Below are 18243 nucleotides of genomic sequence, written 5' to 3'. Positions count from 1 at the left end.
GTTTCAGATAGACTTGTATAGAATACTTATTGTTGGGTTCATTCTGACTAAAGTGATTTTTTTAAACAGTTAAATACTATAAAATACTCTTAAAAGCATTTGTTTACCTTCTTAATTGAAAGCTTCTGAGGAAGGAAATAAAAGCTCTTATAAAGGATTTTTGCTAGGTTTTGTAAAATACACAGGGTGCCTCTGGTAACAGTAGTTTTTAATATGTTTGTTAGAAAGCTTGCCATTGCCAGTGTCTGCCATTCTGGCTACTGCTATGTATGTTTCCTTAGCGAAAAGGAAGGATAGGTTTGTAGCTAAATAAAAAGTTCATTAGCCATAATCCATGGCATGCATTTAAGAACAAATCAAAGGCAGAGTGGGTAGAGATTGAAAATAGTTTAGGAAACTCTGGATATTGGCTTTTAAGGTTGAACTGAGGGTTAGCATATGCTACCTTAACATTACAGCAAAGATCAATGCTGCCATGACAGATATCATTCAGGACCTCTTATATAGTGATTCTAGATCGTTGTTCTAGCAAAACAGTGGGCTCAAATTCAGCATAATTCCATAAAAGGTTTCTGTAGTATTTCAAAAGCTGACTCCATACTTCATACTTGATTTTGCTGGAAGTTGCTGAAAGGACTGAGTTGAAGAAAGGAAATGGAGGGTAAGGTGAAAAGACAACTTTCTTTTGTGAAAGTAACAAGAACAAGGGTTGCTCAGATTTTAAATATTTAATTTCCCTTTCTTCTCACCCTACCTCACATATGAAAAAAAAAATCTGTTCTATTTTCTAAACTGCATGTCATAAATGGTCATTTGCTTCCTATCTACATGTTTAATATACTTGAGTCTTTGTTCCTGCAGTTGGCTTAAGTTTCCTCTTCACGCACACAGGAAATAGGTGAATTTGGCTCCTGGGATTTAATTGATCTTTTTGGCCACAGTGGCATACCGCAGTTCCTTTGCCTTGGCTAATTGCTTCAGACATTCACATAACATTCCTTTCCTTGGATATTTTCCTCTAGCTTTGTTCCAGTAGGGCTAAGATGCAGTTCTAAGAACATTTACAGTGAATAGCCCAGAATATAATCCAGAGGAGAAAGGTGTGTTTGGGTTTAGGGAAAGTCATTTAGAAAGAGCAAAGAAAGTAATAAGAGGCAAGAGAGTAGGCTGTTCATGGACAAACAATGGACCCTGGCCCAGAACCAAGCTCTTGCCCCATTCCTCTGGGTGGGGGATGGTACTACCATGAAGGTTAAGGGAAGGTCAGGTATTATGAAGCAGTTATTTTGAGGTTGGTGATATGAAGCGCTGTCCTGACACACTTCCTCTTATTCCGGTACCAGGAGCCAGGTTACTAGTGGTAATCTGCCTTGAAGAATGCTTCTGGGCTGTAAATGGACCTGGAGGTTTTGATGGCTTTGAAAATTGAGGTGACTTGAAGCCTTTAATAAAAACCACTTAGAGAAGTTGCAAGAATTTCCGGGCCTGTTGGCTGGAGTCCTTGGTTTATATGGCTTTGTTGGGAGTCTGGTGGGTGCTCTTTGACAGGAATGATTTAGATTTATTAATAATAGGCTTCCAAATAATAATGGCAGCTTTGTGCCAACCACTGTGGTAGGCATTTTACATTTTTTTCTTAATCTTCATGACCCAATGAGGCACCCTAGAGATAAGCCCGATTTCACAGACAAGAAAACCCAGGCTTTAAAGGGGTTAGAGTGATTGGTTCAAGTGAATTCTTAAGAAGTCCTAGGCAATATTTATAAGTTACCCTTTGTATAAATTAACTTAGCAGACAGGTAACTTGGCACGTGTCATTCTTGATACCACTTTCTTCTTCCTTTCACTCAGAATTACTAATTTCAGCTGAATTCAATTTGTTGTCAGTTGTTTCTATAGTAAGGCCGTATGTTGCCCCTCCAGAGGTGCTTGTCAACCACTCTGAATGATGGGTAAGCAACTTGCTTGTGATTACAGCATGAATCAGCAGCAGAAACTTCCTGGTTGGTATTCTGACCTAGGTTGTGCCACCTGTTAGAACTAGAGCTAGAAATGTTGATGATGCCAAATTATTGAAGTGGAAAATATATGGTCTGTAATTTGGTAATGGAGGGAAGACATTGAGATATATTTACTGTTATTTCGTAGAGACCTTTCTGTTAGGGAAATGTGGAATAACTGAGACACTGGAGTAAGTTTTCAAGTCTCTTGTTGACTCTGGGATCCTGAGTTCTGGATTTGAGCCGTTTAACTAGTGGTCTTGTCCATTTTGGAATGTATCTTGACAGTAGTTCTCGGGCAGTTGTTCTCAGCTCTGGCTGTGCATTAGAATCTCCTGAGGAACTTTTTTTTTTTTTTTTTTTTTTTTTAAGTAGGCTCCACTCCCAGTGTGGAGCCCAATGCCAGGCTTGAACTCATGACCCTGAGATCAATACGTGAGCTGAGATGGAGTCAGATGCTTAACTGACTGAGCCACCTAAGTGCCCCTCCTGAGGATTTTTTTAAAAATGGAGATGTATGGAGCTCTTCCTTAAGGATTCTTTCTGATTCTTTCGATCTGGGTTGGGTTCTTGGGCCCTGGCATCCACAGTTTTAAAAGTCTCTGCCAGTGATTTTTTTTTGTGCAGCCAGGATTAAGAACCACCACTTGGAAACTAAAACTTGAAACCGAGAATGTTTCTCCTAGGAACTTGACTTTTTTGTATGCTTTTTAAAATCTGAAGCAGATCATCTTATTGCTATCTCCTTTGAGAGAAAGGAGGACAGATTCCACCCCCATGTTATTCACATGTGTATGCTGGCAAGTTATCTACAAGCCATCCCCAAAACAGTACTCTGAATTTTATCTCTCGGTCACAGGCCTGTCTGTACTTTCAATCTTTAGTTGCCTGTTGCCTGGGTCTAGAGATAAGAGCCAGCCTCTCACTTTAAATTCTGTAACTTCTGGGGCGCCTGGGTGGCGCAGTCGGTTAAGCGTCCGACTTCAGCCAGGTCACGATCTCGCCCTCCGTGAGTTGGAGCCCCGCGTCGGGCTCTGGGCAGATGGCTCAGAGCCTGGAGCCTGTTTCCGATTCTGTGTCTCCCTCTCTCTCTGCCCCTCCCCCGTTCATGCTCTGTCTCTCTCTGTCCCAAAAATAAATAAACGTTAAATTCTGTAACTTCTTACCATTAGGCAAGTGGAAGACAAGGTGAGGGAGTTGATTTAAAAAAAAATTTGTGGGGGGGGGCCCTGGGTGGCTCAGCTGGTTTGAGCGTCCGACTTCGGCTCAGGTCATGATCTCACGGTGTGTGGGTTCGAGCCCCGTTTCGGGCTCTGTGCTGACAGCTCAGAGCCTGGAGCTTCCTTCAGATTCTGTGCCTCCCTCTCTCTCTGCCCCTCCCCCGCTCATGCTCTGTTCTCCTTCAAAAATAAACGTTAAAATTTTTTAAAAAAATTTTTTTTTTGTATTTAAAACAAAAAAAATTTTTTTAATGTTTATATGTTTTTGAGAGATAGAGAGAGACAGAGCATGAGCAGGGGAGAGGCAGAAAGAGAAGGAGACACAGAATCCAAAGCAGGCTCCAGGCTCTGAGCTGTCAGCACAGAGCCTGACATGGGGCTCGAACCCACAGAATGTGAGATCATGACCTGAGCCGAAGTCAGACGCCCAACCGACTGAGCCACCCAGGTGCCCCGAGGGGGTTGATTTTAATAACTAAAATTGTAGATCCATATGTGGTCGGTTGTTGTAATCTGTTTTAGAAATGGGCAGTTCACTGTCCATCAGAGAGCATTTCTGTGAGCATGATGAAACTGTTTCCTTGTGTGTGTGGTAATAAATGAAGAAATGAAAACTGCACCTGCTGAGGGCCAGCTTACTTTCTTGAGCCGTTGAAGTGTAGAATCTGGCTCTACCTAAATCTGTGGAATCTATTAGGTGCTTGTCTTGAAAGTATTAGAGTCAAATGCAGTATCATCTGAAACAGTCTTAGGTAATGAGGTTTGGGGAAAATGTGTTCTCCATTTATGCCTGTTTTCATAAAGCCTCCTCATTTGTTCTCATGGTAAAGTTAGCTTGGACTCTATCCGTCTGAATTTTCTGTTTATTTGAAATCTTATTATCAACTAACTCCATAGGTAAGAAAAAATTTCTAAGAGATCTGAAGCTTCACTTTCTGTTACCAGAGATGCTGTGTTTGACAATAGCTGTTGCTAACTGGATTAGTAGGTAAAAGTATAGTTCTTAAATTCTAGTTTCAGATTAAACTCTGGTCACTTTCCCTAACTGGGATTTAAAGGTAACTGGGAGGAATAAACCTAGCTTTGCAGTGTTTCTCTGACCATCTGTTCTCTGTTGGCATTACTGCCATCTCACGTGACTTATTAGCTCGCTTCCTGGATTGTGGTTTGGTCAGGTTTGAAGAGGATGGCTTACCTCTCATTTATCCCATGGTGGTGACAAACCATGGTGAAGTGGTTGCTTTCAAAATTTGGACTTTGATTTGTTAGCTCACGTTTTCTTTTTTTCTTTGAGGATACACACCACCTTGGATTTATTTAGCTTCCTATAAAATAAGCTAGTCATCTTACCTACAAATAATTTTTTCTAGGCACTTAATAGTTTAAAAAAAATTTTTTTTTTACATTTATTTATTTTTGAGAAACAGAGTGAGACAAAGTGTGAGCAGGAGAGGGGCAGAGAGAGACAGAATCCGAAGCAGGCTCCAGGCTCTGAGCAAGCTGGTCAGCCCAGAGCTTGATGCGGGGCTCTAACCCACGAACTGTGAGATCGTGACCTGAGCCGAAGTTGGATGCTCAACTTACTGAGCCACCCAGGCGCCCTGGCATTTAATACTTTTAAAAATTACCCAGACAATAAATGTACAGAACTTTTTGTATACTTAAAAGTCAGAATCTTAGAGGGTGAGGCCCGAGCATAGGAATCCCTTAAAAGCTCATTTGAGGTATTTAACCTGGCAGGATTGAGAACCACTCAATTAGGTAAAAATGAAGCTCCATTTCCCAAAGTTAATTAATGGTCATTAACAGACTGCTGTGTTGCCTTTCCAGACATGTTTCTATGAGTTTTGTTTATATATGTGTGTTTTATAAATTTTATTGAAAGTAACAGTTGTACTAATATGCTTTGTGATGGTCAGTGCTCATTGAAAGATATTTGATATAAAGAAAGCTTAATAAATGACCTTTTTTACGTATCTGGGGGGACATTATGGACCTTTTTGTGACGTAGTAACAGATGTGATATCCAGTGTTTCATAATGAAAATTTATTTCCAGGTCACCTGGCTGGCTCAGTCGGTTGAGTGTCAAGACTTCAGCTCAGGTCATGATCTCAGGTTCATGAGTTTGAGCCCTGCATCAGGCTCTCTGCTGTCAATGTGGAACCTGCTTGGGATTCTTTGTCCTCCCCTCTCTCTGCTCTCTGGCTTGCCTGCTCTCTCTCAAAAACAAGTATTAAAAAAAAAAAAAATTAAAATAAAAAATATTTTCATTAGGTTATGAAACCTAATAATGGAAATGTTAAAAAGTTTTAAAAACAATCCTCACATAGAGGTTTTTTTTGTTTTTGTTTTTTTTTTTTAGTAGGCTCCACACCCAACATGGGACTGAAACTCATGACCCTGAGAACAGGACTCACATGCTGTACTGACTGGGCCAGCCAGGTGCCCCTAAAAAAATTTTTTTTTAATTAAGTTTTTAATTTTAATTCCGTATAGTTACCATACAGTGTTATAGTAGTTTCAGGTGTACAATATAGTGATTCAACAATTCTGTACATTACTTAGTGCTCATCATGATAAATGTACTCTTTAATCCTTCAGTTCTTTCACCCATCTCCTCACCCACCTCCCCTCTGGTAGCTGTGAGTTTGTTTTTTATAGTTAAGAGTCTGTTTCTTGGTTTGTCTCTCTCTTTATTTTTCTGTGAATTATATCTTTTTATTTATTTATGTGTGTATTTTTTTATTTTTTAAATTGTTTTTAGTGTTTATTTTTGAGAGACAGAGAGACAGCACAAGCAGGAGAGGGGCAGAGAGAGAGGGAGACACAGAATCCGAAGAAGACTTCAGGCTCTGAGCTGTCAGCCCAGAGCCCGATGTGGGGCTTGAACTCACAGAATGTGAGATCATGACCTGAGCCGAAGTCGGACGCCCAACCGACTGAGCCACCCAGGTGCCCTGAGTTACATATTTTTAACTTGCAGGATTAAGCTATATTTGGGTGGGGAAACTTTGTAGTTTCTGAGGCTCATGGTAGAATCCTCTTGGCTTTGTAAACTATCACCCTCTTAAAGTAAGCCTAATCAGTTTCTTCATTAAAAGTCCCCCAACTTTCATTCTAAGTTTCTGCTTAAAGCCATTAAATTAGTATGCAGATTTGATTTGGTCAAATTTCCATATTGAAATAAAACAACATGGAGTGAATAGACAAATCTAAAACAGGATGGAAATCTTTTTTAAATAAATTTTATTCTGAGGAAAAAAAAAAAAGACAACATGGAATGGGCAAAGGGACAAGAAAGATAAAGTAGTTTTTTTTGTCCAAAGACTAATTTGGGGACCTTTAGTTATTTAGGTGTATATGGTTCTCAGATAGGTTTCATTTTACCTTTTTTTTTTTTTTTTTTTTTTAAAGCCAGTAAACTTTGGCACATGTTAGATGTGTCTGGTCAGGAATCTTTGTTCAACTTGGGACAAAATAATCTATGTAGTTCAGCACCTGAATAGAAAAAATGGGCAAAGAATACAAACAAGTGCTCTTTACACAAAATACAAATGGTTAGCAGACTGGGAAAGTATGTGTTGGTACTCATCAGAGAAAGTCAAATTTAAAACAAATAATTTTGACCCTTCAGTTTAATAAAGTGTATTCAACTCTATTTTGTCAACATTGCAGTGACCTAGATGTTCTCTGTTACAGTGTTGTTAGAATATAAATGAATAGGTATAATGGTTCTAGAAAGCAACTTGAGGATGTGTAAAAGGTAATGCTGATCATACTTAACCTGCTGATTTCACAATGAGAATTTGACATAATCATACAGGTGTCTGTATAAAGAGGCTAACTAGCAAAAAACTAGAAACCACCTAAATGTACAGCAGTGGAGATTGGTTATGTTATACTGTAAGTATATGATAGTGCAGCCATTAATCATGCTTTTGAAGACTAGAGGTAGAAATGTGTGAAAATGCTCATGGAATAATAGAAGACAGTATATCCTGTGTGTCTGTCATTTTGTGGGAGACGTGGCAAGTATACAAAAATAGAGAGTAAAAGGAAATTATGCACTGTTTATAAGTTGGTATTCTATGCCTAGTGGCAAATTTATTCTTCCAAATTTCATTTAAAAAAAAAATTTTTTTTTAACGTTTATTTATTTTTGAGACAGAGAGAGACAGAGCATGAACGGGGGAGGGTCAGAGAGAGGGAGACACAGAATCTGAAATGGGCTCCAGGCTCTGAGCTGTCAGCACAGAGCCTGACGCGGGGCTCGAACTCACAGACTGAGAGATCATGACCTGAGCCGAAGTCGGCCGCTTAACCAAGTGAGCCACCCGGGCGCCCCTATTCTTCCAAATTTCAAAATCGAACGTACGTTCTTACAACTGGAGGAAAAAAAGCAAGAAATATTTTTTAAAAGGACATAATTTATGCTGATCTAATATGCTCTTAGAGCTCAACTTCTTTTGTCAATTTAATGGCTTCTCAGTTTGACCTCTAGAACATATGTAAATACTGCTTTGCTGTTATGCCTCTTGAATATATCTGCTGAAGCCTAGGCGTTGCACTATAGAATCTAGCTGTGTTATAGTAATTTAAGGAGAATAAGGAGAATTTTTTTTTTTTAATTTCTTTAAGTTTATTTAGTTTTTTGAGAGAGTCAGAGACAACGTCAGCAGGGGAGGGGTAGAGAGAGAATCCCAAGCAGGCTCCATACTGTCAGTACAGAGCCCAGTGTGGGGCTTGAATTCATGAAATCATGAGATCGTTACCTGAGCTGAACCCGAGAGTCGGCACTTAACTGAGCCACCCATGCGCCCGGAGAGTAATATCTTCTATCCTACTTTCAGATGAAATATTTTCCCCTAGTACAGATAGGCTGTTCTTTTTAAAAAATTTTAAGGGGTGCCTGGGTGGCTTGGTCGGTTAAGCGTCCGACTTCGGCTCAGGTCATGATCTCACGGTCCGTGAGTTCGAGCCCCGCGTCGGGCTCTGTGCTGACAGCTCAGAGCCTGGAGCCCGTTTCAGATTCTGTGTCTCCCTCTCTCTCTGCTCCTCCCCTGTTCATGCTCTGTCTCTCTCTGTCTCAAAAATAAATAAACGTTAAAAAAAATTAAAAAAAAATTTTTTAAGTAGGCTCAACACCCAAGTAGGGCTCGAAATCATGACCCCCAGATCAAGAGTTGCATGCTGTACAGACAGAGCTAGCCAGGTGCCCCAGGCTGTTCCCTTTTCTATCATTTCATCTAAATGGACTTTTATAAGAGCAGTGGTTAAGTTGCGCAAAAAAGAGAGATACTGTGAACTATTTGGGTGGTTTGACCTGCATTTGTATCCCTCCTGAAGGAGGGACAGTTTAGGCTTCATCATTTAAAAAACAAAAGTAAGGGGCACCTGGTTGCCTCAGTAAGTTAAGCAGCCAGTTTCCGCTCAGGTCATGATCTCGCGGTTTGTGGGTTCGAGCCCCACGTTGGGCTCGATGTGTAGCTTGAACTTAGGATCCCGAGATCAAGAGTCACATGCTCTTCTGACTGAGCCGCCCAGGATCCCCTATGTTTCCTTCCTTCCTTCCTTCCTTCCTTCCTTCCTTCCTTCCTTCCTTCCTCCCTCCCTCCCTCCCTCCCTCCCTCCCTCCCTCCCTCCCTCCCTTCCTTCCTTCCTTCCTGAATCCCAAGCAGTCTCCACCCTGTTAGCACAGAGCCCGATGTGGAGCTTGATTTCACAAATTGTGAAATCATGACCTGAGCTGAGTCAGATGCTCAACTGACTGAGCCACCCAGGCACTCCTATGGGTCATTTCTTAACTAATTCTTTACATTTCTTGCTTTCAGATGGAAAGAACTCAAGTGGATCCAAGCGTTTTAATCGCAAACGTGAACCTTCCTATCCCAAAAATGAAAATTTTAGCAACCAGTCCCGTCGCTCCAATTCACAGAAAAGCAAAACTTTTAACAAGATGCCTCCACAGAGGGGCGGCGGCAGCAGCAAAGTCTTTAGCTCTTCTTTTAATGGTGGAAGACGCGATGAGGTATGGAATTTAGGAATGTCCTTTCTAGAACACAAGAAACATGAACTCTGATTCCCCTGCCTCCCAGTTTATCAGTAGTTGGGGAGGAGGGGAGAAAGAGGTGAAAGAGTAAATAACCAAAGCAGTATTGAGTAGTTGAGGATTAACTAGGTTTCGAACTTTGCCTCCTTTCTTCTCTTGAAAGCTGTGAAAATTTCTTTGGAGGAAGAAGACATCATCATCATGGGTTGCGAGAAATTATAGCAAGATACTATAAATGTACCCTAGATACTATAGATGGTACCTTTTATTATCACTCTTGAATTAGAGGTGCCTCTTGAATATTTAAGTAATACAATGACTTTAATTAATGACATTTGCTCTGTAGTATCTATAGCAAACTGTAAGATGCTATATCCTTAGTCCTAGGTACTCTGATTTTAGGCGTTTCTTAGATATCCTTTTGGAAGTACATAAAGACTTCTGTACAAAGGAGTTCACTGTTGCATTGTTTGTAGTTGCAGAATCTAGGAAACAACCTAAATTAACAAGGCATTGGTTAGATGAATTATCCTCCTGTTTGAGTGTTCCGTACTATGTAACTGTTACAAAATAAAGCAGATTTAATGTACTCATGGAAGAATTCATTCACCAAAAATTTTGTCCTCTCCTACTGTGCATCAAATACCACATGGGAGTTTGGCATACAATACTGAGTAGAACATTGTAACTTATATTTTAGTTTACAGAGAAAATAGACCATTACACAGTTGACCCTTGAACAATACAGGTTTGAACTGCATTGGGCCACTTATGTGGACTTTTTTTTCTTAATATAAATACAGTGTCATAAATGTGTTTTTTTTTTTTAATTTTCTTAAATAACATTTTCTTTTCTCCAGCTTTATTGTAAAAATATACTTTGTAATATATATAACATAAAATATGTGTTAACTGTTATTGGTGAGGCTTCCAGTCAACAGGTTATTAGCAGTTAAGTGTTTTGGGGAGTCAAAAGTTATACGTGTATTTTCAGTTGCGCCAGGGGATCAATGCTGCTAATGCCTGTATTGTTCAGGTGTCGATTGTATAATCCAAAGGTAAGTGCTTATTGAATTAACAAAAAGTAGATTGAGAGAATTAAAGGGATAGAGAGTAACAAAGAGTACAGTTTTGGAGGGTGACGAAGGAAGGCTACTTATTCTGAGGAAGTGAATTCTGAGTAGAGTTCTGAACGAAGCAAGGGAACACACCATACAGTTTTGAGGAGGATGTCTTGGCGAGAAGGAATAACAAGTGCACAAGTGCAAGGAACCAGAGGTGGTAATACTTTTGGTTTGTTTGAGGTCAAACATGTAGGCTACCATGAGTGGAGGAGTAGAGAATGAAGCCAAAGAACAGACAAGAAGGGTCAGATCGTGTTGGGCCTTGCGGGATTTTGGATTTGGTTGAGAAAGATGGGAAGCTATTGGGGGTTTAAGAAGGGAAGTTCTGTAATCTGAGTTGGGAGTTTTAAAGGAGAGAGTGGAACCAGGAGGCTAGTTAGGAGGCTGTTAAGGTATTTCTGGTGAGAGTGATGGAAGCTTTGAAACAGTGATAGTGGTGAGTGGCATACACATTGGGGTGATGTTTGAAGATAGAGCCAACAGGATTGTTTAATATGTTAGTTGTGGGGTCTGAGCAGAGAAATGAATGACTTCAAAAAAAAATGTTTTCAGTGGGAGCTCAGTTCAGGTACTGTATGCTGAAGTGGGGAAGATTTCAAGAGAAGTAGAAAGTTTGGGGGTGGTGGGGAGGGAAGGAGAGTTGAGATAAAGAACTTCATTTTGGAAATATGCTATTTGTGTGGAGATGCCTACTAGATCTCTAAGTAGAGATAGACAGTTAATGGAATCTGGAGTTCAAGGAGGAGACCCAGGCTAGAGAGCCATCTGCATATATTTGGTGTTTGCAGCTATGGAACTAGGTAAGTGCTGCAGAAAGGGAATAGATTCAAGGACTGAGGTCCGAGTCAGGATCATGAGGCACCAGCAAAAAGGGAGGAAGAGAACTGAAAGCCATTTGGAGAAAGTGGTCAGTTTTGCCCTCTACTGATAGGCTGCAGAAGATTAAGACTGAAAGTGGACTAGTAGATTTGATCATGTGAATATAGGCTGTTGGCTTTGAGCTGCTTTGGTGGAGTGGTGAGGACAAAAACCAGATAGGATAGCTTCAGAGAATGGAAGGATGGGAGGAAGAAACATCAAGTTCAGACAGTACTTTTTAGGGGCTTTGCTCTAAAGGGGAGTGGAGAGGTGAGGCAGTAGCTTGAGGGAATGTGAAGTCGAGAATTTTTTTTTTTTTTTTTTTTAGACAATGGGAGTGGGTTAGGACAGAGTGATAGGGAGACACAGAATCTGAGGCAGGCCACAGGCTCTGAGCTGTCAGCACAGAGCCCGACACGGGGTTCGAACTCATAAGCCGCAAGATCATGACCTGAGCCGAAGTCGGAAGCCCAACCAAGTGAGCCACCCAGGCGCCCCTGAAGTCGAGAGATTTTAAAGTTAAAGAGATTCAAAAGAAGGATACAGCATATCTCTGCTAATGGGATTGTCTTGTTAGGGGGCAGACATGCAGAGGAAAGGGCGAGAATTACTGTAACAGTGTCCTTGAGGAGTTGCGATCCTACTGTACAAGTGGAGGAGTTGGCTTAAATAGGAGCTTTGCCAGTTCATCCTCAGTAACCAGAAGAAGGCAGAGTACTGGTAGGAGGACATAGGAATTCTCTTCTGATTGTTCTTATTGTCTCTGAAATATGGAAGGTGAGCTGAGAGGGGAGCCTTGGAAGCCTTGCAGAATGGCATTGTCTGGGTGACTGGGAGTTAAGTGGGTACAGAAAGGTAACGGGGTTGTGGTAGGGCTGCTTCAGTGAGACTGGTCAGTGTGGTGTGGTTGTGTTCTTGTGTGTAACTGTCTGGTGCTGGTGTGGAAATTATGACATAGAGAGATTAATTAGGGGAAGGTCCTGCTAGGTGAGTACAGATGACAGAGAGAAAGAAAGGGGTTGTGGACCATAGGCTTTAGGTCAAGTAAGGAAAGAAAATGAAGAGATGGGTTGGACCACTGGTTTGGAGATCCCAGTAGGGGTAAAGAATTGTTGGAATCAGGACTGAAGGGAACAAGCTGGGAAAGGAGGGAGTTGCTGCTTGAATGTTGGGTGCTCAAAATTATGGTGGGAGATGTGTGGTTGTTACCCTTATGGTCTAGATTATAGAGCAGTGCTGTCCAGTAGAAATGCAGGCCACATATATAATTTAAAATTTTCTAGGGGCGCCTGGGTGGCTCAGTTGGTTAAGCAGCTGACTTCGGCTCAGGTCATGATCTTGTGGTCCGTGAGTTCGAGCCCCGCATTGGGCTCCATGCTCGCAGCTTGGAGCCTGGAGCCTGCGTCGGATTCTGTGTCTCCCTCTCTCTCTGCCCCTTCCCCATTCGCACTATGTCTCTCTCTGTCAGGAGTGAATAAATGTTTAAAAAAAAAAAAATTTTTTTTTTTCTAGTTGCTACATTCAAAAAGGAAAACGGTGAAATTAATTTTAATGTTTTTACCCAATATAGCTAAAATGGTATTTCATGATGTGGCATTGGCCACATTTGGCTAGTAGTGGTTGCTGTAAAGGATGGCACAGCTCCAGATGTGGTATGTCTATGGGGATTGGATTCCTGAAGTAGAGGACAAGCTAATTGGAGGAGGGGGGGGGGGGGGTCAAGGAAATGAGAGGTCAGTGTTGGAAGGATAATCAGGAGTTGTGATGGGCAGTATCAGAGAGAGTGGTAGTGGCAGCTAGGATAATAGTGGGACAATAGAAGGTTGAGGATGTGGAGGATTTTGTTGAGTGAGCACAAGCTCTTATCTAATTTGGGGGCATTGGGAGTGGAAGACTGATGAGAGGACAACAGTCCCATGGAGATGATTTTCCAGGGGATAAGAGGCAAGGGATGACCCGGAAGTGGTGAGCTTCCTGTGGTGAGTTACATGAACAGTGTGTGGGGGGGTTGTCTCCCAGGATCTATTGTTGAAATGAAAGGAAATTGTTTAATTGTATGTTTTGCCACTGTATTTAATCATAAGGGTCATATGCTGTGGTCTATATGCATAGGGTATCGCAAGTCATATTTGTTGTCTCTGGGATGGAATGTATCTTTCACCATATCCCTTTTTGTACTCTTTAGCTTCTTTATGATGTCTGTGCGGGTGCTGCTTACTAATTTCTAAATATGACTAAGCCGCAAAAGCCTTAAATTTGTATTTCCTTTGACCCAGTAATTCCTACTATACATTCAAAAGAAACAATGATAGGTGACCAAATATTTGTGCACAAAGATCTATCCCAAAATGTGTTTATCAAAACATTATTTTATTACAGTGGACAAGCTACTAACAGTCTGTGTCTGACACAAGGGCATTATAGTATACCTATATGACATAATGGTATATAGCCATTTAAAGTGACTATGTGTTAATATGACTCACATGGCAAAGTGCTTATGACATTAAATTATAAATTGGGGTTAGAAAATGCACTGGCTGACTTATAAGTACTTTCCACTTCAATTTGGAAATGTTAAAAAGCCCCAACGTGATTTTTTCTATCTTTATGTGCAGTGGTATTTCTCCTCTGCTGATTGGGTTTATTTCTGGACACAGAGGTAGTCTGCCTACATGTTCTAATTCTGTCAGTTTTAATTAACAATGAATAGCAGTATGTGTCTTAGACGGGAGGTCTCTGGCAGGATTCTGAAGCCCGTGGCAGTTAGCAGCTGCTTGCAAGCCGCCTCCAGAGTATAGTTCCACAGACTTGTTTTTGCCAGAAACAAACCAGAGAACAAGTAGCTAACAAGAGTGAAGGTCTAGGAGTCCTATGGGATTGTCAAAAAATTAATCCAGTAAGTAAATCATTGTGCTTCCCAGTAGCTAGACGACTTCATGTTGGGTTTAGTCATTTAATAAATAGTTAATTGCCATTTAGTGGGGCAGGCTAAACAGTTTAAGAAATTATATGGTAAAGGCTCTTGTCCCCCTTTCTGTTCCCATCCAGATCTTAGGTAGACTTTTGTATTCCCCTTTCCTAGGAAGATTGTTTACTTTAAGCTGTATTTCATTTAGTTAATATTTTAAACCATGTAGAAGGAGGGTTGTGCTGGTTTCTGCTATCAATCAGTGTCATTCTATTCTGAAATACTCTGATTCATTCTTATTCTCTCTAGGTAGCAGAGGCTCAACGGGCAGAGTTTAGCCCTGCCCAGTTCTCTGGTCCGAAGAAGATCAATCTGAACCACTTGTTGAATTTCACTTTTGAACCCCGTGGCCAGGCGGGTCACTTTGAAGGCAGTGGACATGGCAGCTGGGGAAAGAGGAACAAATGGGGGCATAAGCCTTTTAACAAGGAACTCTTTTTACAGGCCAAGTGAGTATGTCTACTCTTGGGAGGAAAGTGCAGTTGAGCCTCTGGGTGGTTCTTGGTGCTGAGAAGAAGCTTCTTTTAAACTGCTATGGGAGAGAGGCAGAAAGGGAGTTGATCTGGTTCTTTTCCTCCTCTCTCTTTTTGGGGGGCAGTGCAGGTGTCGAAAACCAGCTTTTCAAGTGGATGTTCTTGGTGCTTAAAAGAATATAATGCTTAAATAAATACATTGATTAATGCTAAAATTAAATAATGCTTTAGTGTCATAATGAGGTAGTAAAAGTATTTGTTTTGGAATTGGACCCACATTTGAATTTATTTTGACCTTCAATCTTGGGTAATTTATTTAGCCAAGGTGAGATTCATCTTCTCCCTATAAAGGAGGAGGATTACTTAAAGGAGAATTGGATGATGGGTTGGAGTGTTTGGCATGGCATACGTTTGCTCAAATACTGATTCCCTTTTATTTCCTTTTGTGTGTCATTAGTTACAATGTAAGATTTGACCTTGGATCTAGACTGAAGTAATTGGTTAGTACTTTATATAAATTGGTAATCAAATGACTGAGCAAGAACAGTCTTTCTGCTTCCTTGAAGACTAGCTGTGTGCCATGGTTTCTCAGAGGGAGGGAGGAAATCTGGCTTCCTGCTGATTGATAGAGCCACAGTCTGGGTTAATTTTAGCTCAGGGGAGGCCTGCAGGGCCTTGGCTAGGCTTGGAAGCAGAAGAAACAGAGTTCATGGATTTAGACTCCTACTTGGCAAGTCTTTGGATTCCCTCCAGAGCTGGGGCTCAGAACTGAGGCTGAAGTCCTAGTTCAGTGCTTCACAAACCATGGCTGCTAATGGCCTATATTTGATTTCTAAGTGAAGGAGTAATGAGTTTCTGCTGAGGGCTTGTTGGTGGCTTCTGAGAGTCTGCCTTTTCCCTGTCCTCTTCCCTGTTTCCAGCTGCCAATTTGTGGTGTCTGAAGACCAAGACTACACAGTTCATTTTGCTGATCCTGATACCTTAGTCAACTGGGACTTTGTGGAACAAGTGGTGAGTAGCTCGGCTAAGCTTATAAACTGTTAGTGGGAGAGAGAACTAAGGAAAGGAACCATGGTGACACAGCAGCTGTTGGCTGGTATCACTGTTGATACCTTTTTTCTGCATGACCTCACTGTAGAGATAAGTCCCCCAGAGATGAGTCCTGGTTTCTCCTGGAGTTCATTTTGTGATAATTGGCACTAGCCTGCAGGATTGGGGAGTTGGAGGGCTCTCATCAAAGGTTCTGTCTCATCAAAGCAGTTCTATCTACGACCTCCTTTCTCCTGGGAAGAAATAACCAGAGAAATACATGAGGCACTCTGGTTACCTTCCTGACCTAGGGTGGGCTCATTGCATGAACATGGCTTCATCGGTAGCCATTTATAGTAATCAGTATCAAATTAGGCCTCAGTCTTGTGGCAGGTGAGTGAGCCACCAGGTACACTACTGTCTAAGCCACTGCTGCATTTTGTTTTCTGTTGAAGTAATGAGTTCTGGGTATTCCTTTGCTGCTCTTAGGTTATAGGGATGTAAATTTTTTTTTTTTTTTTTTTTTTTTTTTTTTTGAGAACACAAGTGAGCCTGAGTGGGGGTGGGGCAGAGGGAGAGAGAGAATCCTAAGCAGGCTCCATGCCTGGCATGAAGCCTGAAGGGAGCTTGATCATGTCAGTGGGCCTGACATGGAGCTCGATCCCACGACTGTGAGACCGTGACCTGAGCATAAATCAAGAGTTGGATGTTTGACTGAGCCACCCAGGCACCCCATACAATACTTTTCAAAGTGCTAGGTCTCCAAGCCTGGCTACTCATTAACTATGAAAATTGATAAAAACATCAGAGAATGACAAGGCCTATGAAACCTAAGTTCTATATTTATTGGTTAAAAAAAAAATAGAGATGCATATAAAGTGTAGGTCTGATAGACTTCTCTATTGGAGATTATTGGTACATTACTTTTCGACCTTTTATAAGCCTTTGTGTACGTGTACGTATAAAGTTTCTTTTTATAAATGGGATTATATATTGATTTCTGTTCCTTTTTCCTTTGTGGAACCTCTAAAGTACTTGTTATGTAGTTATTAAACCATTATTGTGATTTCCTTAACGATTCACTTAAAGTGTTATTATATACTTGCATTTTGAACAATTCTGTGAAGATGTGTTGAGTAGAGATGTTCAGGGATGGGGGTGGGAGAGGAGAGGCTTTAATTTTGACAATCCCATGTCACTTTGAAAGCAGTGTAACTCGTGGTGCCCTTTTGTTGCAGCGCATTTGTAGCCATGAAGTGCCATCTTGCCCAATATGCCTATATCCACCTACTGCAGCCAAGATAACCCGTTGTGGACACATCTTCTGCTGGGCATGCATTCTGCACTACCTTTCACTGAGTGAGAAGACCTGGAGTAAATGTCCCATCTGTTACAGTTCTGTGCATAAGAAGGATCTCAAGAGGTGAGAAGGAGACATTTACTAGGTTAGACCCCAGTCTGCTAACTTCTTGCTCTTTTACATCTAAATGTCCATGTTACAGTGTTGTTGCCACCGAGTCACGTCAGTATGTTGTTGGTGACACTATTACAATGCAGCTGATGAAGAGGGAGAAAGGGGTGTTGTTGGCCTTGCCCAAATCCAAATGGATGAATGTAGACCATCCTATTCATCTAGGAGGTGAGTTCTGTTAATTTAGGGGGTAATAATCTTGGGTACATCTTTTAAGGCTATCAAATATTATCTATCTACTATCAAAATTTGAGCCTTTGGGCAAGCCATTTCTATCATTTGCAGGTCAGTTTTAGGATTCTAGTAGGTTAGAGGGGAGTTTACAGAGAGTGGTTTAACTCTTGGTTTCAGGTGTGGTTTAGTTATGTATTTTTTAATTTTTAATTTTGTTGAACTAGTGCCTGGCATTGTGCCCAGCCTTGAGGATTCCACAGTCAGCCAGACTGGTCACTTGTTGTCAAGGAACTCAGTAGTCTAGTAGAAGACACACAGAGAGGGAGGGAGAGACTCCCAAGCCTGCTGTGTGCTGTCAGCACAGAGTGCGATGCTGGGCTCAATCTCAAACCATGAGATCATGACCTGAGCCGAAGTCAAGAGTCAGACACTTAACTGGCTGAGCCATCTAGGCGCCCCTAAACTTAAAAAAATCTAAAACTCTTAAGAGAACATATAGGATAGTATCTCTGTAAATCCTCAGATAGGGATGGGTTTTTGAACCAGGCTGAAACTGTAGATCTTAGAAAAGAAAAGACAGATACACTTGATTTTATAAGAATGAAATCTGACAAGATTCCTTAAAGTCAGTAGGTGATTAACTAGGGGAAGATTTACACATTTAAAACTAAAGATTAATGTCTGGAATATACACGTGTTCTATAAGTTAGATTAACAGTCCAGTAGAAGAATGGGCTAAGCATATGAAAGTATTTCCCAGAAGAGGATACTAGAATAACTTCCCAAGAATTAGGTTTAACTTTGCTAAGAGTTATGCAAATCAAAATCCCTATCAGATTGACGCAAAAAAAAAAAAAAAAAAAAAAAAAAAAA

At 41.0% G+C, this 18243-nt stretch overlaps 1 protein-coding gene across 2 annotated transcripts in view; it reads left to right on the top strand.

Annotated features, from left to right (window-relative positions):
* RNF10 (ring finger protein 10) overlaps positions 1 to 18243 on the top strand; it is a 35119-nt gene that overhangs the window by 2485 nt on the left and 14391 nt on the right. For both annotated transcript variants that reach the window (XM_040443694.1, XM_040443695.1), the window contains exons 2-6: positions 9053 to 9249; positions 14473 to 14672; positions 15617 to 15707; positions 16964 to 17148; positions 17228 to 17364. In XM_040443694.1, the coding sequence (XP_040299628.1) occupies positions 9053 to 9249; positions 14473 to 14672; positions 15617 to 15707; positions 16964 to 17148; positions 17228 to 17364 (810 nt within the window). The remainder of the gene's footprint in view (positions 1 to 9052; positions 9250 to 14472; positions 14673 to 15616; positions 15708 to 16963; positions 17149 to 17227; positions 17365 to 18243) is intronic.

Source organism: Herpailurus yagouaroundi, unplaced genomic scaffold, assembly GCF_014898765.1.
Source record: "Herpailurus yagouaroundi ecotype Mexico unplaced genomic scaffold, PumYag 191, whole genome shotgun sequence".
Classification (NCBI taxonomy): domain Eukaryota; kingdom Metazoa; phylum Chordata; class Mammalia; order Carnivora; family Felidae; genus Herpailurus; species Herpailurus yagouaroundi.
The sequence above is the reverse complement of the archived record's forward strand: the minus strand, read 5'-3'. Positions and strand labels throughout refer to the sequence as shown.